Below are 17,082 nucleotides of genomic sequence, written 5' to 3' on the forward strand. Positions count from 1 at the left end.
CTCTTTGTCTTTTGACACTTATGGTATAAATAAAATGTGTACGTACTAAACTAAGCGAGATACGAAACTAGGGCATTGGAATCACGAAGGATACGTGTTTCACAATGTGAACTGTTAACAACAATTTGTACATCGTATCATAGCATAGGTGCGTGACTTATTCTATGTTGCGATAATCGGTGCTTCTGGTAACCGATATTCAGACAATCGGCGTTTCCGTTAAGCGATGTTTGGATAATCGACGTTCTGCTGTACTGATGAACTCCTGAATATCGTAATGATTTCCCAGTATTTGTGTTCGCAATGTTCTGAGAAACGTTTCTGACCGTACGTTAATTAAATAATCCTTCTTTTAACCAGTTTTTAAAAAATAAAAACTGTACGGCTTATTTCAAAATACCTGATTGATTTAGAGGAATGTCAATTTAAATATATAAATTAACTTTGTGTTAAATATATAAATTAACTTTGTGTTAAATATATAAATTAACTTTGTGTTAAATATATAAATTAAGTTTGTGTTAAATATATAAATTAACTTTGTGTTAAATATATAAATTAACTTTGTGTTAAGTATATAAATTAACTTTGTGTTAAATATATAAATTAACTTTGTGTTAAATATATAAATTAACTTTGTGTTAAATATATAAATTAAATATATAATTAAATATATAAATTAACGTATTGTTGTTCTTCTTTAAAGAGAAATTACTTGAAAAATCTATTGCGTAACACTGTCACACTTCAATACATACATGTGAAAACAGGATCATTATGTAATCCTCTTTACTATATTAGCTTCCTTGTGTAATGTTTTATCGGAGATATTAATACCTTTGCAACGAATAGATATTGCATTATGCATTACTTGCGTGATGGAGAAAGTTCGTGCCATACACTTAGCTTCGCAAAGTAATCACCATAAAAACAGAAGAATTTAGTGTTTCTGTAATAAACATTATGTACCATGAATTTTAATCGCATGATCCAGCAAAAAGATTGTTCTATATTTTAAGTTTAGTGAACTGAAACAATATTAATTCTTTACTAAAATTTTGTGCACGATTTCATAAGAAATTGATGTTTCACGACCATGTAGTAGAATTGTATAAGTCGTTGCCAAAGCGTTGTTATTATAAAACTAAAATGTTATATTTATTGGTCAATAAGTTCTGTATTAACCAAAGCATGCTCGACGTTCTGTTTACTTTTACCGAAATAGAAAAATGAATAACAAATTCTTCAACGCGTTGTTCGACATTTTTTTCACCGTATTTATTACATGATACTAGCTCACAGGGACGACAGGAGTAGGGATATGCTTGTGTGCAGTGCGATGGGAAGAAAGTGGGGGACGACGGTAGGTCATAGTGGGGGTATGCATTTGTCCCACGTCCCACGATTCTGGCATCAGTGGCTACGAGCGATCGCCTGCGTTGGGCCCCGTAGGCAGTAGTGGGGGTTGCACAGATCGGTCGCAAAACGGTATGGGCGTACGGTTTTTCTTAGGATGGATTCAGTGTAGACCTATTTAGCCACTCCCACTACGCCACTATCCCCACTCTTTTGCGATTGCTGCTCTTGTCGACCTGCTGTTGCTCTCAGAGCGTTGGAGTGGAGCTCGGAACTGGAGTGCGGAGCAATGGGCAGTGATGCCAGAATCGTGGGACGTGGGACAAATGCTTACCCCCACTATGACCTACCGTCGTCCCCCACTTTCCTCCCATCACACTGCACACAAGTATATCCCTACTCCTGTGCGCGTACTCGGCAGCCCAACAGGCAAGGCACACGGACAGACGTAGGAATATGCTTGTGTGCAGTGTGGTGGGAAGAAAGTGGGGGACGACGGTAGGTCATAGTGGGGATAAGCATTTGTCCCACGTCGGACAACCGGAGTACGGAGAATTTTTACTGTTCCACTGCTCCAGATTTCTTTTTATTATTTGAATTTTATTTTTTCTTACAAAAGCAGATGAATTAAATTTTTTTAAATACTTGTGGGTATCAAAGAACTTACACCCTGTTAGGTTTTTTGGTTTTTTATTACCACGTGCGCTCAGGCCCGATATTCTCGCGTAACTGCCGAGCATGCGTCGTCTGCCGATCGCCGCGCCTCTTTCCCTGTTGCCAACGCGCAGATCGCCGTCCGTGCGAGGGCGCTTACCGCCACATACTAAATCTGAAGTTTTCGTCATTGAAAAAGTTATTATATTGTGGGGCCGCGAATCGCGGTGCTAACACGGGGCTGCGCAGCGAAAAAGCAAACAAATGCCGGAGTTGCCTAAAAACTGCGAAAATAATCGCCGTTCAACAAACATTTTACTCGGAACATGAAGCGCAGATGGAGTAAGTTTTTGAATGTCGGAGCAGAGCAGAACTGGAGCAATTAAAAAATTGGTCTGCTCCAATCCCCTGGTTGCTCTCGCCTTCGCTCGCAAGTATATGTGCATTAGGGTGGTCCTTACTTTTCAACTCTCAAATTTGTATTGTCTGCCCCTCTTAAAATCTTCTATTCGACAAAAAAAAAATATATTTTCGTGTTTTTCATTTGTATATTTTGATATATAAAGGTCGCTCAAGGACTTTATATTTCGCATGCAGCACAAGTTTGGCAACTGCCACTTCCTATAATTGTCACTTGTCAATTTTAATGAAACGGGGCCCATATTTATATATCAGAATCCGAAACCTTGCTTTTATTCATGTGTTTAACAACCTAAATAGAATGTACGTCAGAGTTTGCGTCTGATTCGAGAGCTGCTGATGAGAGAAATTTAAATGTGCATCTAAAGCCTTATGCCGCAACACAATACAGTACACACTCGTTATAAACCCGTTTCAACTCTGCAATGCGTGCCCGAATTTTAATGTTATACTCTGACTTAAAAGTTAATAAAATTATTTTGTCCTTATTGCAAAAATTTCTATCAATTTATACCAAAGTAGTAATATTTAATTGCCATTGAGCGACCTATAATCCTTAATATATTTCAACAACATTTTAAACGAAATTCTTTTAAACTATTTGGAAGCTTCTGAGAGGATCAGAAGAAATTTTTAAAAAACTTTTCGATGTTTTACCATACATATAAGGACTACACTAATATGCATATACCGAACGCTGCTCTTCTACGCAAGAGCGGAGTTTGGTTGTTCCTGCTGTCGGTGGTTGTAGGGCAGGCCTTCCCAAGTAGGGGAAATGCACTCCTAAAACAGATGTTTCGGTTCCCCCTCCACCGGTGCGCCTTCAGCTAAGGTGGGACGACTCCTACAACCCTCTCTCCGAGGAGACAGTAACGTCGCTGGGAAGCATGTTGGGCGCTTTAGGGCGAAAGTACCAAATGTGTCAAATTTTTATAGGAAATTTTATAATGACTTAAAAATAGTAGGAAAAATTAAAATTTAAACAAGCATTTCAAAATGACGTAAAAAGAATTACAAAAAATGTATTACATACATTGTTAAATTAAAATTTAAACTAGCATTTCAAAATGACGTAAAAAGAATTACAAAAAATGTATTACATACATTGTTAAATTAAAATTTAAACTGGCTTAAAATTTAACTAGTTTAATTTTTAATTTTTCCTACTATTTTTAAGTCATTATAAAATTTCCTATAAAAATTTGACACATTTGGTACTTTCGCCCTAAAGCGCCCAACATGCTTCCCAGCGACGTTACTGTCTCCTCGGAGAGAGGGTTGTAGGAGTCGTCCCACCTTAGCTGAAGGCGCACCGGTGGAGGGAGAACCGAAATATCTGTTTTAGGAGTGCATTTCCCCTACTTGGGAAGGCCTGCTGTAGGGCAAGCCCGGTCTGCTGGTGGCTCCAGGAGCTGCTCTTTTGAAAGCTCAGAGCCACTCAGAGCTACATAGCTATTGAAAGCCAGAAACCACGCCTCGGCTGGCTAGCATATGTATATAGACTTGGAAAAGCAGAGCTGCCATCGGTCCTGAATAATTAATAATATAATTAGAACAGTTGCCCGGAAGGTGGAAGATCTAGGTTCGAATCCCGGTCCAGGCAATCGGGTGGCCGACTCCTTTTCTCCTACAACACTAGGATTTAAGTATTATGTTGATATCGCTGGACTATTCTGGCAGACCCCCAATCTATGGGATATAAATTTTAAGATATAATTCTTTCTAATGGAACTATCTTATTTTTATTACCGTCCATAGTTTGAACATTCTGTTGGCCTTTACTGTACATTCACATTAGAATGCGACGTTCTGCATTTTCATAAAACAGATTTGATGATTTACGATTCTTCTGATGTGTTATACAGTTCTTAAGAAAGAATAGCGGATGAATTCTTCTCTGCATTATCGAGCTATGATGTTCGTTCCTTTTTTTGGATGGACATCAACCTTTCGCTTCGTGAGAGCGATATGTCTTTTATTTAGCTTTATGGCAGCACATTTACCATTGTGGCAAAAGACCCACTTGTCATCGTATTGTCATAAGATGATTCAAGAAAAGATCATTACGTAATAAAAGGGAAAAATAAGTATCGAAGATGTAAGGCAGTTTACGTCTCCTCCATTCATAAATAAGTGCCAACTCTTTATACGCTCCTAACAAGGTTTAATATTACCATAGACATCCAATTTTCTCGTTCTTCTTTTCAAAGTTGTACGTGCGATAAACATATAATTACTGTGGTTATATAATGAATAATACAATGGAAAATTATATCTGAAAGAAAAGTGTGTCTGCAAACTAGGGCCATACTTTGCATGATTTATGATACTCGCCAAACAAGGAAGGCTAAAGTCCACTAAAAACAGTAAGGAAACTTTTAACCGCCAGCAGGGAGACCTCTGATGATTGACATAAAAAAAATACCATTATCGAGCTATGGAAAGTGTATAAAGTGCTTAGAAAGTTATTTATGTAAACAGTAAAACTCGTGTGAACGATGAGGGTGGCAAAAAATCGATTGAGGACACCACTGACAAGGGACAATATTCCGGTGAGATGTCAATTTTGATAAAACTTTTGTAGGCAATAACTCTTCAAAAAGTACTCGATGGGTATTGATTTATCAGTGATCATTCATATCTAGAACGTGGAAAACATTATTTGCTCCAATACCTCGAAAACTATTCGAGATTTGACATATATATTATATACCTATGTATATATATTTTGCAATGAAAAATTTAGCTACGTAAACAGCTCCCCAATACGCCAAATTATTAAAACAATACATTAGCATTAATCATTTTTCACTCAAATTGTTGTCTTTTTCTTACAAATTGTTCATCTATTTATATCTAAATTTGCCAACGCAAACTACACACCAAAACGAGTAATATTGATACTTTGAAGTTTTTAGTTTTAATATTTCAATATTTGGTATTGTAGTAAACCCGTTATTTGTGCCAGGCGAGACTTTGAGGTTCCACAATTTACAACCGAAAATATTGTTATGTTTTATGATACTCTGGACAATTCCAGTGCATTCTTAATTATCCCTTACGTGATAAAAATTCTTACCACAAGTAGAAACAGCCAGGAATACTGATCTTCTTTTCAAGCGCTATGGAAGACTTTTCTATGCCTGAGTGACCCGAAATCATCATGAGACTCCAAAATATAATTACGTGAGAACCGTTTGCCACTTTTACCTGGTTTACCTTAAGGTTTTCCACGTTTGGAAAATTGTGGTAGCTCTAAAAGTGTATGAATTTTTACCTCACAATGGATAAATTAAGAACACAAAAGACAATGCAATTGTTTAATATTGGGTCAAGTATACACACTTTATATGTGGATGATTGTAGGTAAAAAGTATACCACTTGAAAACTTTTTGAAAATTCAATTGCTCCGAAAATTTCATCAAAGTTGGCCTAAGTCACAAATATCTAATAAACTACTAACGCTATCTAATTTGTGACGCCATAGATAATAGGGGCTAATGGCCTGTTAACTAATAACATTTGTGAATGAACCGACATTTTGATATTTTCGACTTAATCTGCAGAATAAGAAAACGTGAATCTGCAAAACTTTTTCAGCGCGTATTCAATCGTTCCAATCATGGTTAAAATATGTCAAAACTTTAGAGTTAAACCCTTAATCTACTCATCTGCATGTTCCTTCTATGGTTGCCTGACAGTTTTGCGATAATTTCGAGACTACAACATGTGACACGAAATTGTAGGTTTCAATGCCATGTTACAATTCGAAATACCGAAGGTGAAGGTAATTTGGAATGTTCCAAAGTCGGTTTGGGCCAACGCTGTCCATTTATAATTATCTAAGATTGTTCCTATATACGATTTTTGAGCCTGATCAGATTATAAAAGAAAATAATTTTATTATCTACATTTTTTTTAAGTTTATAAAGTGAAGGTAAATTGGAATACCGATATTCCAAATTACCCACACCTTAACGAAATCAATACTTTCTGTTATTTTTCATTTGGACCAATGTTTCAGTTACTTTTGTTTTTTATTATTACTGAGAGCTTGAAATATAAAAGTTTATTAGTTTCCCTATGATATTATGTAGTTTTATTTGTTCCCATCTTTCGCTGTAATTTTTTATTCGTCTTAAACAAACTGGTATTCCAAGTATACTGTACTTCCTCTACAAGCGAAAGGGTGGTGATTAGGGCGGAGCGGAAAATTTAAATTTGAATTTTCAGTTGGCCCGGGTGCGGAATAATTGTCTTTTGATTAACCAAACACAACTGTAAAAAAAATTGGAAAAATATTCATGTCTGCAGGTTTCCTTTTTTAGTTAAAAAAGCACGCACATTGTCTTTATTTATTTATTTATTTATTTATTTCACTTGTACGGATAAAACCCATTCAGCAACAAATCATATAATCATATAATCATTTTTAGGAGAAAAAGGAACCTGGAGACATGAATATTTTCCAAATTTTTTTTGCAGTTGTGTTTGGTTAATCAAAAGACAACTATCCCGCAACCAGGCCAACTGAAAATTCAAATTTAAATTTTTGCCTATATAGCATGATTATATAATCCTTTTTAGGAGCAAAAGGAACCTGCAGACATGAATATTTTTCCAATTTTTTTCACAGTTGTGTTTGGTTAATCAAAAGACAACTGTTACGTGCGCAGACCTATTATTAACTACTTAACTCTTTCGGGTGTCCGGAATGCACGTGACCCTGCGGGTCACCGATTCCTGCAGTGGTGTGATGCAAACGAGTTTTCCCCGAAAACCTAATATTCAATGAAGGCACTCATGTCCCTACTACTCTCTAGCCGAGTTCCATTGTATAAAAAGGGCCACGAATCCATACTCGGGGGCTCATTTCCAGTCTAGCACGTTTAGACAAAAGAGGCTTGCGAGATCGAGTAACATTCTCCTTCGAGTATTATTTCAACCTAAACCATACAGTACGTAGAGCTGCTGATAGGCGTTGTAATTATTAAAGTCTTTGAGACCCCCGCATTTCTCAGTGCGTAAAAACCGAGAGGTGAACCTAGGTACCGCGACAGAAACACTAAACAATTGTAAAAGACTGAGCTTATATATAGAATATAATTAGTTATTTCTAAACTCAGAGTTCCTTATTTGAATCATTCATCATCAGAATCTCCTCTTCGAGACCAACCCACATAGATACTCCTTTATCGCTCAAGGTGTATCACATTTTTAAGTTACGAGGCTAAACTAACATTCCTAGTGGCTCCCGGGGATACCAGACCCCGGTTCGTCCATGATATCCAACCTCCCAGTGGCTCCCGGGGATACCAGACCCCGGTTCGTCCACCATATCCACCTTCCTAGCGGCTCCCGGGGATACCAGACCCCGGCTCGTCCGTGAAGCCTACCTTTCCTAGTGGCTCCCGGGGATACCAGACCCCGGTTCGTCCACGACTTCCACCTTCCTAATGGCTCCCGGGGATACCAGACCCCGGTTCGTCCACGACATCCAACCTCCTTACAGCGGCTCCCGAGTAGAGCTGATCAAGTACCCGGAAAAGCAAGCCGAGCCTGGCTCGGCTTGGCAACCCGAGCCGGGCCGGGTACCCGAAAGAACCGAGCGGCTCGGATAGAACCAAGTACTTGAATTTTTTTCAAGCGGCCCGAAAGAAACCGGGCGGATTAGATGGAACCGAGCGGATTGAATTTTTCTAAGCGGCCCGAAAGAAACCGGGCGGCTTGGAAAGTAAGCGGGCGGGCCCTAAGAAACCGGGTGGCTTGGACAAATTCAATCCTCTTCGTTCTATCCAATCCGCCCGGTTTCTTTTGGGCCGCTTGAAAAACATTCAAGTACTTGGTTCTATCCGAGTCGCTCAGTTCTTGCGGGTACCTGGCTTAGCTTGGAAACCGAGTCCCGGATTGGTTCGGATTTCAAGCTACCCGAATATTCAAGTACTCGTACAGCTCTACTCCCGGGGATACCAGACCCTGGTTCGACCGCTACTAACAAACTCTAATAAATAAATACAATCCTCGGCCTCGCAGCCGTCACTCTCATTGCCCTCAGCCTCAGCTCGTAACACAACTATCCCGCACCCAGGCCAACTGAAAATTCAACTTTAATTTTTCGCCTGTATGTATAGTATCGCTCCGTCCTAGTGGTAATTCTACACGGAAAAGTAAGTCGAAAATATAGAATACAACTTTTTGATATCGCGCTTCGTTTTCGAGAGAATTGACTTTTGAATTCCAGCCGTTTACACGTGCACCGAATTGCTAGATTTCGGTTAAAATTGAAAGTCAATTTTCTTAAGGGTGTATTGGACCTATCTTCAAAATGGTACCAAGTTGATGAAAATTTCTGAGATTGCTCTTTCTAATCTTCCTGATGTGCTCCAAAAATTTTAAACGAATTCTGTCGTTCGAGTTCCCTACATCTAGATTTACTATGCGTAACGCGAGGATATTCAAGTATTTCAAGTTTCATATACTTTTGTCTAATATTGTACGTCCGATACATCCTTAAAAACGAAGGGCGATATCAGAAATTTTTAATCTACACTTTCGACTTATTTTCTCGTGTAGACTCACCACCTTCCGCTCGTACACCCGGTTACGGGACATCCTGTGTTAGTGATGTCCCTTGTAAGTAGCGATGTTAAGTGTAGAACATCATATTTCTGAAAAATAAATCATTTGCATACAGCAAAAGAGGGAGATGAAAGTCTCGATATTTCAGGGATTCCCCAGTGACGTCAACATCGTCGTTTGTTGGTCGACGTTTCGGAGGATGGCGAACTGGTGGAAGTCACGAATATGTTCGGTGTCCTATACGACAACCTGCTTCCATGGACGAGCGGTAAGGAATAGAATTTTGCCCGACTAGTATGACCTTATTCGAAAAAACGATCGAGATCATGAATTTGATTTCCTTTAGAATCAGGAACGTAAACATGACAGATTAATAAACAATTTTTCGTCAGGTACCTGTGCTTCGTGAATAATCTCAAATTTCTTTAAAAATTATTTTGATGTATCGTTTTCTATTATAATAATACAAATTTAACGAAGAGAAAATACAGTTAGGAAAACGAAAATTTTAATTTACTCGATTATTGGTGTTAGGTAGGCGATTTATGAGTTATACTTGAAACAATTGAAGTTTTGTTCAGATTGAGCATTGGGCTTGTCAGTAAGATAATTCAACTGACTCTGTAATCTGTCATACTCTGCCTTGTGGATGATTGTTGATATACGATATCTTTCATTGCACCTTAGAAGAAGAGGATTTGATATGAGATCTAATTACCCAAACAAACGAAACGATACATCCTACAAATTTGGCAAATGATATGGACAATTTCATTTGTGCATCATCTTTGTTCGACTTGTAAATGACCTTCACTTGTAGGCCGTTGACGATGTCCTAGGAGTCACAATTGGATGCTATAAGAAAAACGGTATCATGTAAAGAAACTATAGTGTCATGGTAAAAGATGGACAAACAGTTACTGATTTTTAATTGTAAAATAGATTCTGCTGACCTTCACTAACCAGTTCGATTAGCACACCTGAAACAGAAACCAAATTATTTTACAATGCAACCGAGATATTTATTTTGAAAGTGTTAATAAACAATCTGATTATCCTTACTGACTAATTAGAATATCATTCTAACTATTAAGAAACAAAATTCCATGGAATAAAAAGGATTCTATTATAATAGAAACGTGGTGTACATCCAATTTTTTATTTCATATTATTTTTTAAATTATTTTAACTGTTTTTTCGAGACGTGTTATGACTTCCTTAAATCTCTGTTCAGTTTTCTAAGCATGTTCTATATTTTCAACATGCTCGTATAATTGTAAGAAATAATTAGTGGAGACTATTATACTACACATTTAACGATCTGTTATTATAGATTAAATTGATACGAATTTTTTTTTAATTAAAATATTCATCGTACAATACCAAATTCTAATATTACCCAAAATACAATCTTATGCAAGCAAACAAAAATGATAAGTAGGTACAATGATAGATAAATCAGGTTTTCCAGTATGTCGGGATCAGGGACTGTAACCGCCGCCTAACCCTAACCCGAATCCAGTTAACTAAGGGAAGGTTACTGTAACCCGTAGTAACCCCGAAGGAACGGCTCCCAAAGAGTACAGAGCAGGGATTGTAACCCGCTCAGAGCGGGTTACAAGTGACATACGACATTCTGCGTCCAAAATCCGACTACGGTCGCTCCGCGCTTGTCCACCGTTGCGATGTAACTGCAATTTTAACAAAAACCGGGTTGCATGCAATGACGTCAATCACTTGCAGGGTTTTGATTCTCTGTCTAATTTTTATTCTCTCGAAGAAAAATGTGATGAATTTTCTTGAGTTATACCCACGACAATGTCGTAACAATTCTGCAGATGTTCGAAAGGTAATTTATTTATTTATAATAAAAATAATATTTTGTAACATAACTATTATATACGAAATTCAAAGAATATTGTCATTTTTTTCAAAATTAGACACATGTCACCCTCGAGGAGAAATTTGCAAAATAAAAATTCGTGTATAATTTGACGTTACATAAATAGTTTTATAATTAAAAAAAATATTATTCAAATAGGCAAAACCTTCTACGTTAAAATAAAAAAAGAATGAACCTAATGCGATATACAGTTTCTGAGATAAAAATTCATAAGTAGGGTAGGCGTACCGTTTGTGGCCATTGCACTGTTTTTGGCCATGTGCATAATTATCTTATTTTTAAACTGCTTGCAGATCATTATTATGTGAAGAATTTCACATCATAAATATTTTGTTTAGTATACCGTCAGAAATATAAGGTTACATTTATTGCTTACACGGAAAAATATTATATTTTTTAAGAAGTGACCAAAACTGGTACAATACCTTAAGGGGAGGTTCCGGTCTAGAGCCCAAAAAACTAGGTGATCTTTAGGAATTAATTAAAGGAAAACTACTATATATAATTTAATGGGACTTTCTAAATTGTATTAAGGATGTCTTAAGCTACAGAAATATTTTTTTTGTTTTATAATTAATCATTACAGACGGCACTGGGGAGTCGTTAAAGTCAAGGCGTCAAAAAATTGATCAAAATCGGTGGGACCTGTATCTCCAAAAGTTATTATCCGATTCGACTGAAACTTTTCTTATTTTGAAGAATATACTTCTTGCTAGGGGAGAAACCAGAAAAAATATGCAAAAATGACATTTTTTAAGAAAATAACAACACTTGAAGTTTGAAATCACTTTTCCCCTATATTTTTCATCCTTTCAACGCCTTTGAAAATTATAAATTGTCAATTTTTTGTATTTTTTCTGGTATCCCCCCTAGCCAGAAGTATATTCTTCAAAATAAAGAAAGTTTCAGTCGAATCGGATAATAACTTTTGGAGATACAGGTCCCACCGTTTTGAGAACACTGTTTCGAGAAAAACGCGTTTAAGGGGTTATACCTAGTCAGGCGGTCGAAAAGAGGCGAATATTTGTGATTTTTTTTGAAGAAGCGGAAGCGTATATTTTTACAGAACTTCTTGCGTTTAAGAGAGCAACATTCAAAGAACATGTGGTCATTTTTTCGTAGAAAAAAATTTACGTTTATAATAAAATAACAAGCGACATCCAAGAAGCATTTTTAAAAATTTGGTTTTGCGGTGAGCATTGCCATTCGGAACCAGATTATCTAAAATCAAAAAACAAAAAAGGTTTCGTTAGTATATTAATGTATCCTCAGGTTGGCGGAGAGAATTTTCCGAAATATTAAGTTAAAACAAAATGGCGGCTATTTAAAGTTGAAATCCTGATTTTTTCCTGCAAAAATCACGCGAAAAAATCAGGATTTCAACTTTAAATACCCGCCATTTTGTTTTAAATTAATATTTCGGAAAATTCTCTCCGTCAACCTGAGGATACATTAATATACTAACGAAATCTTTTTTGTTTTTTGATTTTAGATAATCTGGTTCCGAATGGCAATGCTCACCGCAAAACCAAATTTTTAAAAATGCTTCTTGGATGTCGCATGTTATTTTATTATAAACGTAAATATTTTTCTACGAAAAAATTACCAAATGTTCTTTAAAAGTTGCTCTTTTAAACGCAAAAAGTTCTGTAAAAATATACGCTTCCGCTTCTTCAAAAAAAATTCACAAATATTCGCCTCTTTTCGACCGCCTGACTAGGCATAACCCCTTAAAGTTTTACGTGAGTGCCGAGTTGCCGGGTGTTACCCATGCATTTGATGCTACTCAAATGCCTATAACTTCGGGAACTTTACGAATTTCAACAAATCCTTTTAAACACACACTCCTAAAAGGTTGAAAATTCGAAAAATGAAATAAAAAAAAATCGACTTTTAGACTGGAACCTCCCCTTAAAGTGACAACAAACGGTGCATCTGCCCTACAGCTCGATTTCACAAAATTACGGAAAAACTACGCCCTCTACCGCATTACTGTAACCCGCTCTGAGAGCGGGTTAACCGGGTAACTCTGTGCCTGGATGCATCGGGTTACCCGGTTAGGCGGGTTTGCCTACGGTACTGAGAACCGAACCGGCTTAGGGTTACGGTTACAATCCCTAGTCAGGATTCAATGTCTATAAAATGCATTTACCTATGAGGTGACAGGAAACCCCCGATATTTGATTACTTTCCAACATTCTGTTCTATCACATTCCAAAACCATGAATATAACTATTCTATGCATAATACATGTGCATCATCGTAGTTTAACGTCGGCTCATCCTGTAAATACCTTTCCATTTTAAAACTACCCTCGAGACTCGTTCGCACGCAAAACTCACATTCGAGGCCGTATCAATATAGAGGGTGCCAGTCAAGTGGTGATACAACCCAGAACGAAGGCGAATCGAACATGGGGGATCAAATTTTTGTATACGAAACTTCGTATTCGAGGGAATCGAGTTTGAAAACTCGAAAGAAAATTGAAATCGATTTCTAGACAAATGCACCTGCACTTTTTAAAACTAATTTCTTCGAGAACAAAGCCCCGTTCAAAAAGTGGTTGTTCCACACTTTCGACTTATTCTAGCACAAGGATTATTTTATTCGCGAGTGTATGTACTGTATTTACTACTGTATTGTGTTAACTCCTAGATGCACGTGTACCTGATTAATTTTCAAACTTAATTTTCCCAGAACCGGAGGCTCCTATTAACAAAGTTTATTCCAAAAATTTCCATTTGCTTTTGCATGTAGAATCACCTCCTTCTCGTTTTACCACTCATTCTAAAAACTATGTTTCTCAAGACGGTGAAAATCGTAACTCGAGAGCGGATCGATACTTTTTGGTGAAAGTTTAACTAAGCCTAGAAAACATTTTTCTCCACATGGTGGAACTCGCTCGCTAAGATCGCATAACTTTAGCAACATTTAAGATAACATTTATCACATAATTATTTCAGGAGAATCCTTCTAAGTTGATATTTGTTGTACAACTCTACGAATTTTTATTAAAATTTTTGACCGGGTTCGACCTTGTAGATTTTGAGTTAAAGTATACTCATATACAGCAATTTTACTTTTAAATGAGTCGGTCAATCGGAATCGTGTTCACCACATGGAAGCGCGCATTACGCAAGCACGCACTTTAATGTGTTGTATGTTAATTAATTTGTAATAATTTGTAAACATTATTCTTCGAAAATACTTACCTGTTGTATCCCTAAAAAAGAATTGTTAAGGGGTTAGACCACTTTAGCCAGGTCAAGAAATAATCGTATCTTTGGGAATTTATTTCTAAGTGACAAAAACACTTTATCAATAAAATTTTTCAATGAAGATAGAGACATCTTTGAATAATATATATAAATTTTTTTTTAAATATCAAAACCTTCCGAAAACTGTAATTGCGTTTTTTTTGGAAATCACGTTTTCCGAAACGGTGTACACTGTAATTTGAGTAAAACTCTATGGAATTTATTTACAATTTTACACAAATGTTCTTAAATATATTCTCTATCGTCCGACCGTCAATTTTTTCGATATTTTAACTTTTCCCTGACTTCTGCGTGCGAACGTTTTCTTACCCACGAAAATGAGCTTTTAGCTTCAAAGTGTAGCTATTTCGTTACTTTACAACCAATCGAAAAAAAAATCGCTTGTGGATCGCTGCATTATACCGATCCTATTTGTTTTTCGCTAAAGAAACATAGAACTTTAAATCTAATTTTTAATTTGATTCTGTGCTTTCATAAATTTAAATGCTAATAACTAAAAGATGGAGCAACTATAATGATAATTCTGAATATAGGTTCTACATAACTGTGGAAGTACGAAGTTTGTGTACCACTTTTGTAATTTTCATTATAAATACCCTCGATTTATACATATGTATAAATTATTAATTATTAAAATGCGTATAATCTGGGACCTTCAATCCTACTTTTACTGTTCCTCTTTATAAGTTCACGTGTGAAAATTTACGAAACACGTTATCTCCTTAAAATAATCCCAATTCGTAAGTAGGTGGTTGAATCGATAAATCCAAAATATTCACTGAAATCCGCAGGTGTTATCGGCGATCTTACGATATTGAAGCTCATCTGCCCCGCTATCACCACTATCATCGACGTGGCGGGATCGAGCGGCACTCGAAGAGCTGCGACTACGCGAGGCGCACCCCCGAGTCAAGCATCAAGGATCAACACTTCGGTCTCCCCATACTTAGCGTTAGCGAGCCTAGTCCACCGGACGAAAAGGACCGCATCGACGATTATTTGTAGGACTTGCTTGCCGAGGACTTCCTCAAGGAACTCCTCGTGTGACATCACATACTCGCCCTTTACTTCGTTTAATCCGAAAGAGGTCGAGTCACAAACCAGTTGTAAGGTAAATTCAAAGTAAAGAATTCTCGATCGTGCGGCGACAAACTGAAAGCAAAATTCTCAGCAAACTATGACCAACTGTAATCGAGATTCTCTCTAATAAGGTATTTTAACGTAGAATCAATGATATTCAAAAGATTGTATGTATAACTTTAAATGCGGAATTTAAGTAAAATTCACCTTAAGTGTAAGATACAAATTTAAGAGCATGCATTTTCAGGCGTGCAACCATAAAATATCGAACGACATTTTAGCTAGAATAATCAGTTTGCAAGTCAAATTCGGGGATGTGAAATTTTCAATTACGAGAGAGGAGCTCCGTGCAAATTATTTCCAAACAACCGTCGAATACCCAAGCTTTCTGCTGCGACATATTAATGCCACTGATAACGTGCAGGTTTTTTTAATGTAATTTCGAAACAAAATTCCTTCTACCCACCCGAAAGCGTTGTCGATCGTTAGCCGTGACATTGAAAATGTACAGCTTTTACGTACTATACCAGGAACGAAGGACGATGACGGAACATGGCTAATTTTTAAACTCATTTTGGTACGGGACACGCATCTATTCTTCGTGAGAAGTCTGTGGAGGGTAGTAATTTATCCGACATGTGATGGAAAAGTTATAAATACAACAGTTCGTGCACAGAAGCATTCAGAGAATCTACAGATAAACAAATAGAAAGTTCGTATTGAGTCAAATGGAGAAACCATAAAATTATTATGGCATGAGAACACTGCGGGGCTAGGAACTTGTGTAGCAATAGCAATGTGTACGATCGATGCAGGAGCTTGTCACGAAAGGGAATCTGGTGCAGAATATAAGTATACATATCTTCCAACTTTATAGTAGCTAAAAGTATTCACTGTTTAATCGAGAAATGTAATATGCTTGAAATTGGTCAGAATTATGATTCACACCCCTTTATGTGAGAATCTAGTGTTTGGTATCGCAACATAAGTCTACCTTGCCTATAAATGAATTCACTCTACTGTTAAGGGTCCTCCAAACGCTGATGCATGTTGCAGTGAAACGTTGATACATGCATCGTGATACATGTTGCTATATCTGTAGATTGGCTTTCGTGTTTCAGCATCAGAAGCGGAACTGGCATCTTGGTCTATCAGCTAGGTGCGTGAGCAAGATGTCTGGGTTATGAAACCTGCACCATGATGCATGCGTCGGTGTTTCGCTGCAGCATGTATGAGCGTATGGATGTCCCTTTAGAGTGAAATATTTTGCCTACGTATTGCTAGACAAAAGTAAAGTCGAACTGAGAGCCATTATTTATAGAGTGCATACACATATGTGCATTAGGGCGGAACGGGAAATTTGAATTTGAATTTTCAGTTGGCCTGGGTACGGGATAGTTGTCTTTTAATTAACCAAACACAACTGTAAAAAAAAATTGGAAAAATATTCATGTCTTCAGGTTCTTTTTTCATCTAAAAATGATTATATGATTATGGTTAAGGAACCTGCAGACATGAATATTTTTCCAAAAATTTTTTACTGTTGTGTTTGGTTAATCAAAAGACAACTATCCCGCACCCAGGCCAACTGAAAATTCAAATTTAAATTTTCGCCTATACAGTATGATTATATAATCATTTTTAGGAGAAAAAGGAACCTGCAGACATGACTATATTTCCAAAAAAAATTTACTGTTGTGTTTGGTTAATCAAAAGACAACTATCCCGCACCCAGGCCAACTGAAAATTTAAATTTAAATTTTCGCCTATATAGTATGATTATATAGCCATTTTTAGGAGCAAAAGGAACC

At 36.9% G+C, this 17,082-nt stretch overlaps 1 protein-coding gene across 3 annotated transcripts in view; it reads left to right on the plus strand.

Annotated features, from left to right (window-relative positions):
* The window catches only part of LOC143372222 (uncharacterized), a 310,267-nt gene extending 293,654 nt beyond the window's left edge, over nucleotides 1-16,613 (plus strand). For all 3 annotated transcript variants that reach the window (XM_076818264.1, XM_076818265.1, XM_076818263.1), the window contains 3 exons: nucleotides 9,159-9,278; nucleotides 14,983-16,299; nucleotides 16,529-16,613. In XM_076818264.1, coding sequence (XP_076674379.1) covers nucleotides 9,159-9,278; nucleotides 14,983-15,196 — 334 coding nt within the window. In that variant the 3' untranslated portion in view covers nucleotides 15,197-16,299; nucleotides 16,529-16,613. The remainder of the gene's footprint in view (nucleotides 1-9,158; nucleotides 9,279-14,982; nucleotides 16,300-16,528) is intronic.
* Nucleotides 16,614-17,082: the final 469 nt, after the last annotated feature.

Source organism: Andrena cerasifolii, chromosome 8 (assembly GCF_050908995.1).
Source record: "Andrena cerasifolii isolate SP2316 chromosome 8, iyAndCera1_principal, whole genome shotgun sequence".
NCBI lineage: Eukaryota > Metazoa > Arthropoda > Insecta > Hymenoptera > Andrenidae > Andrena > Andrena cerasifolii.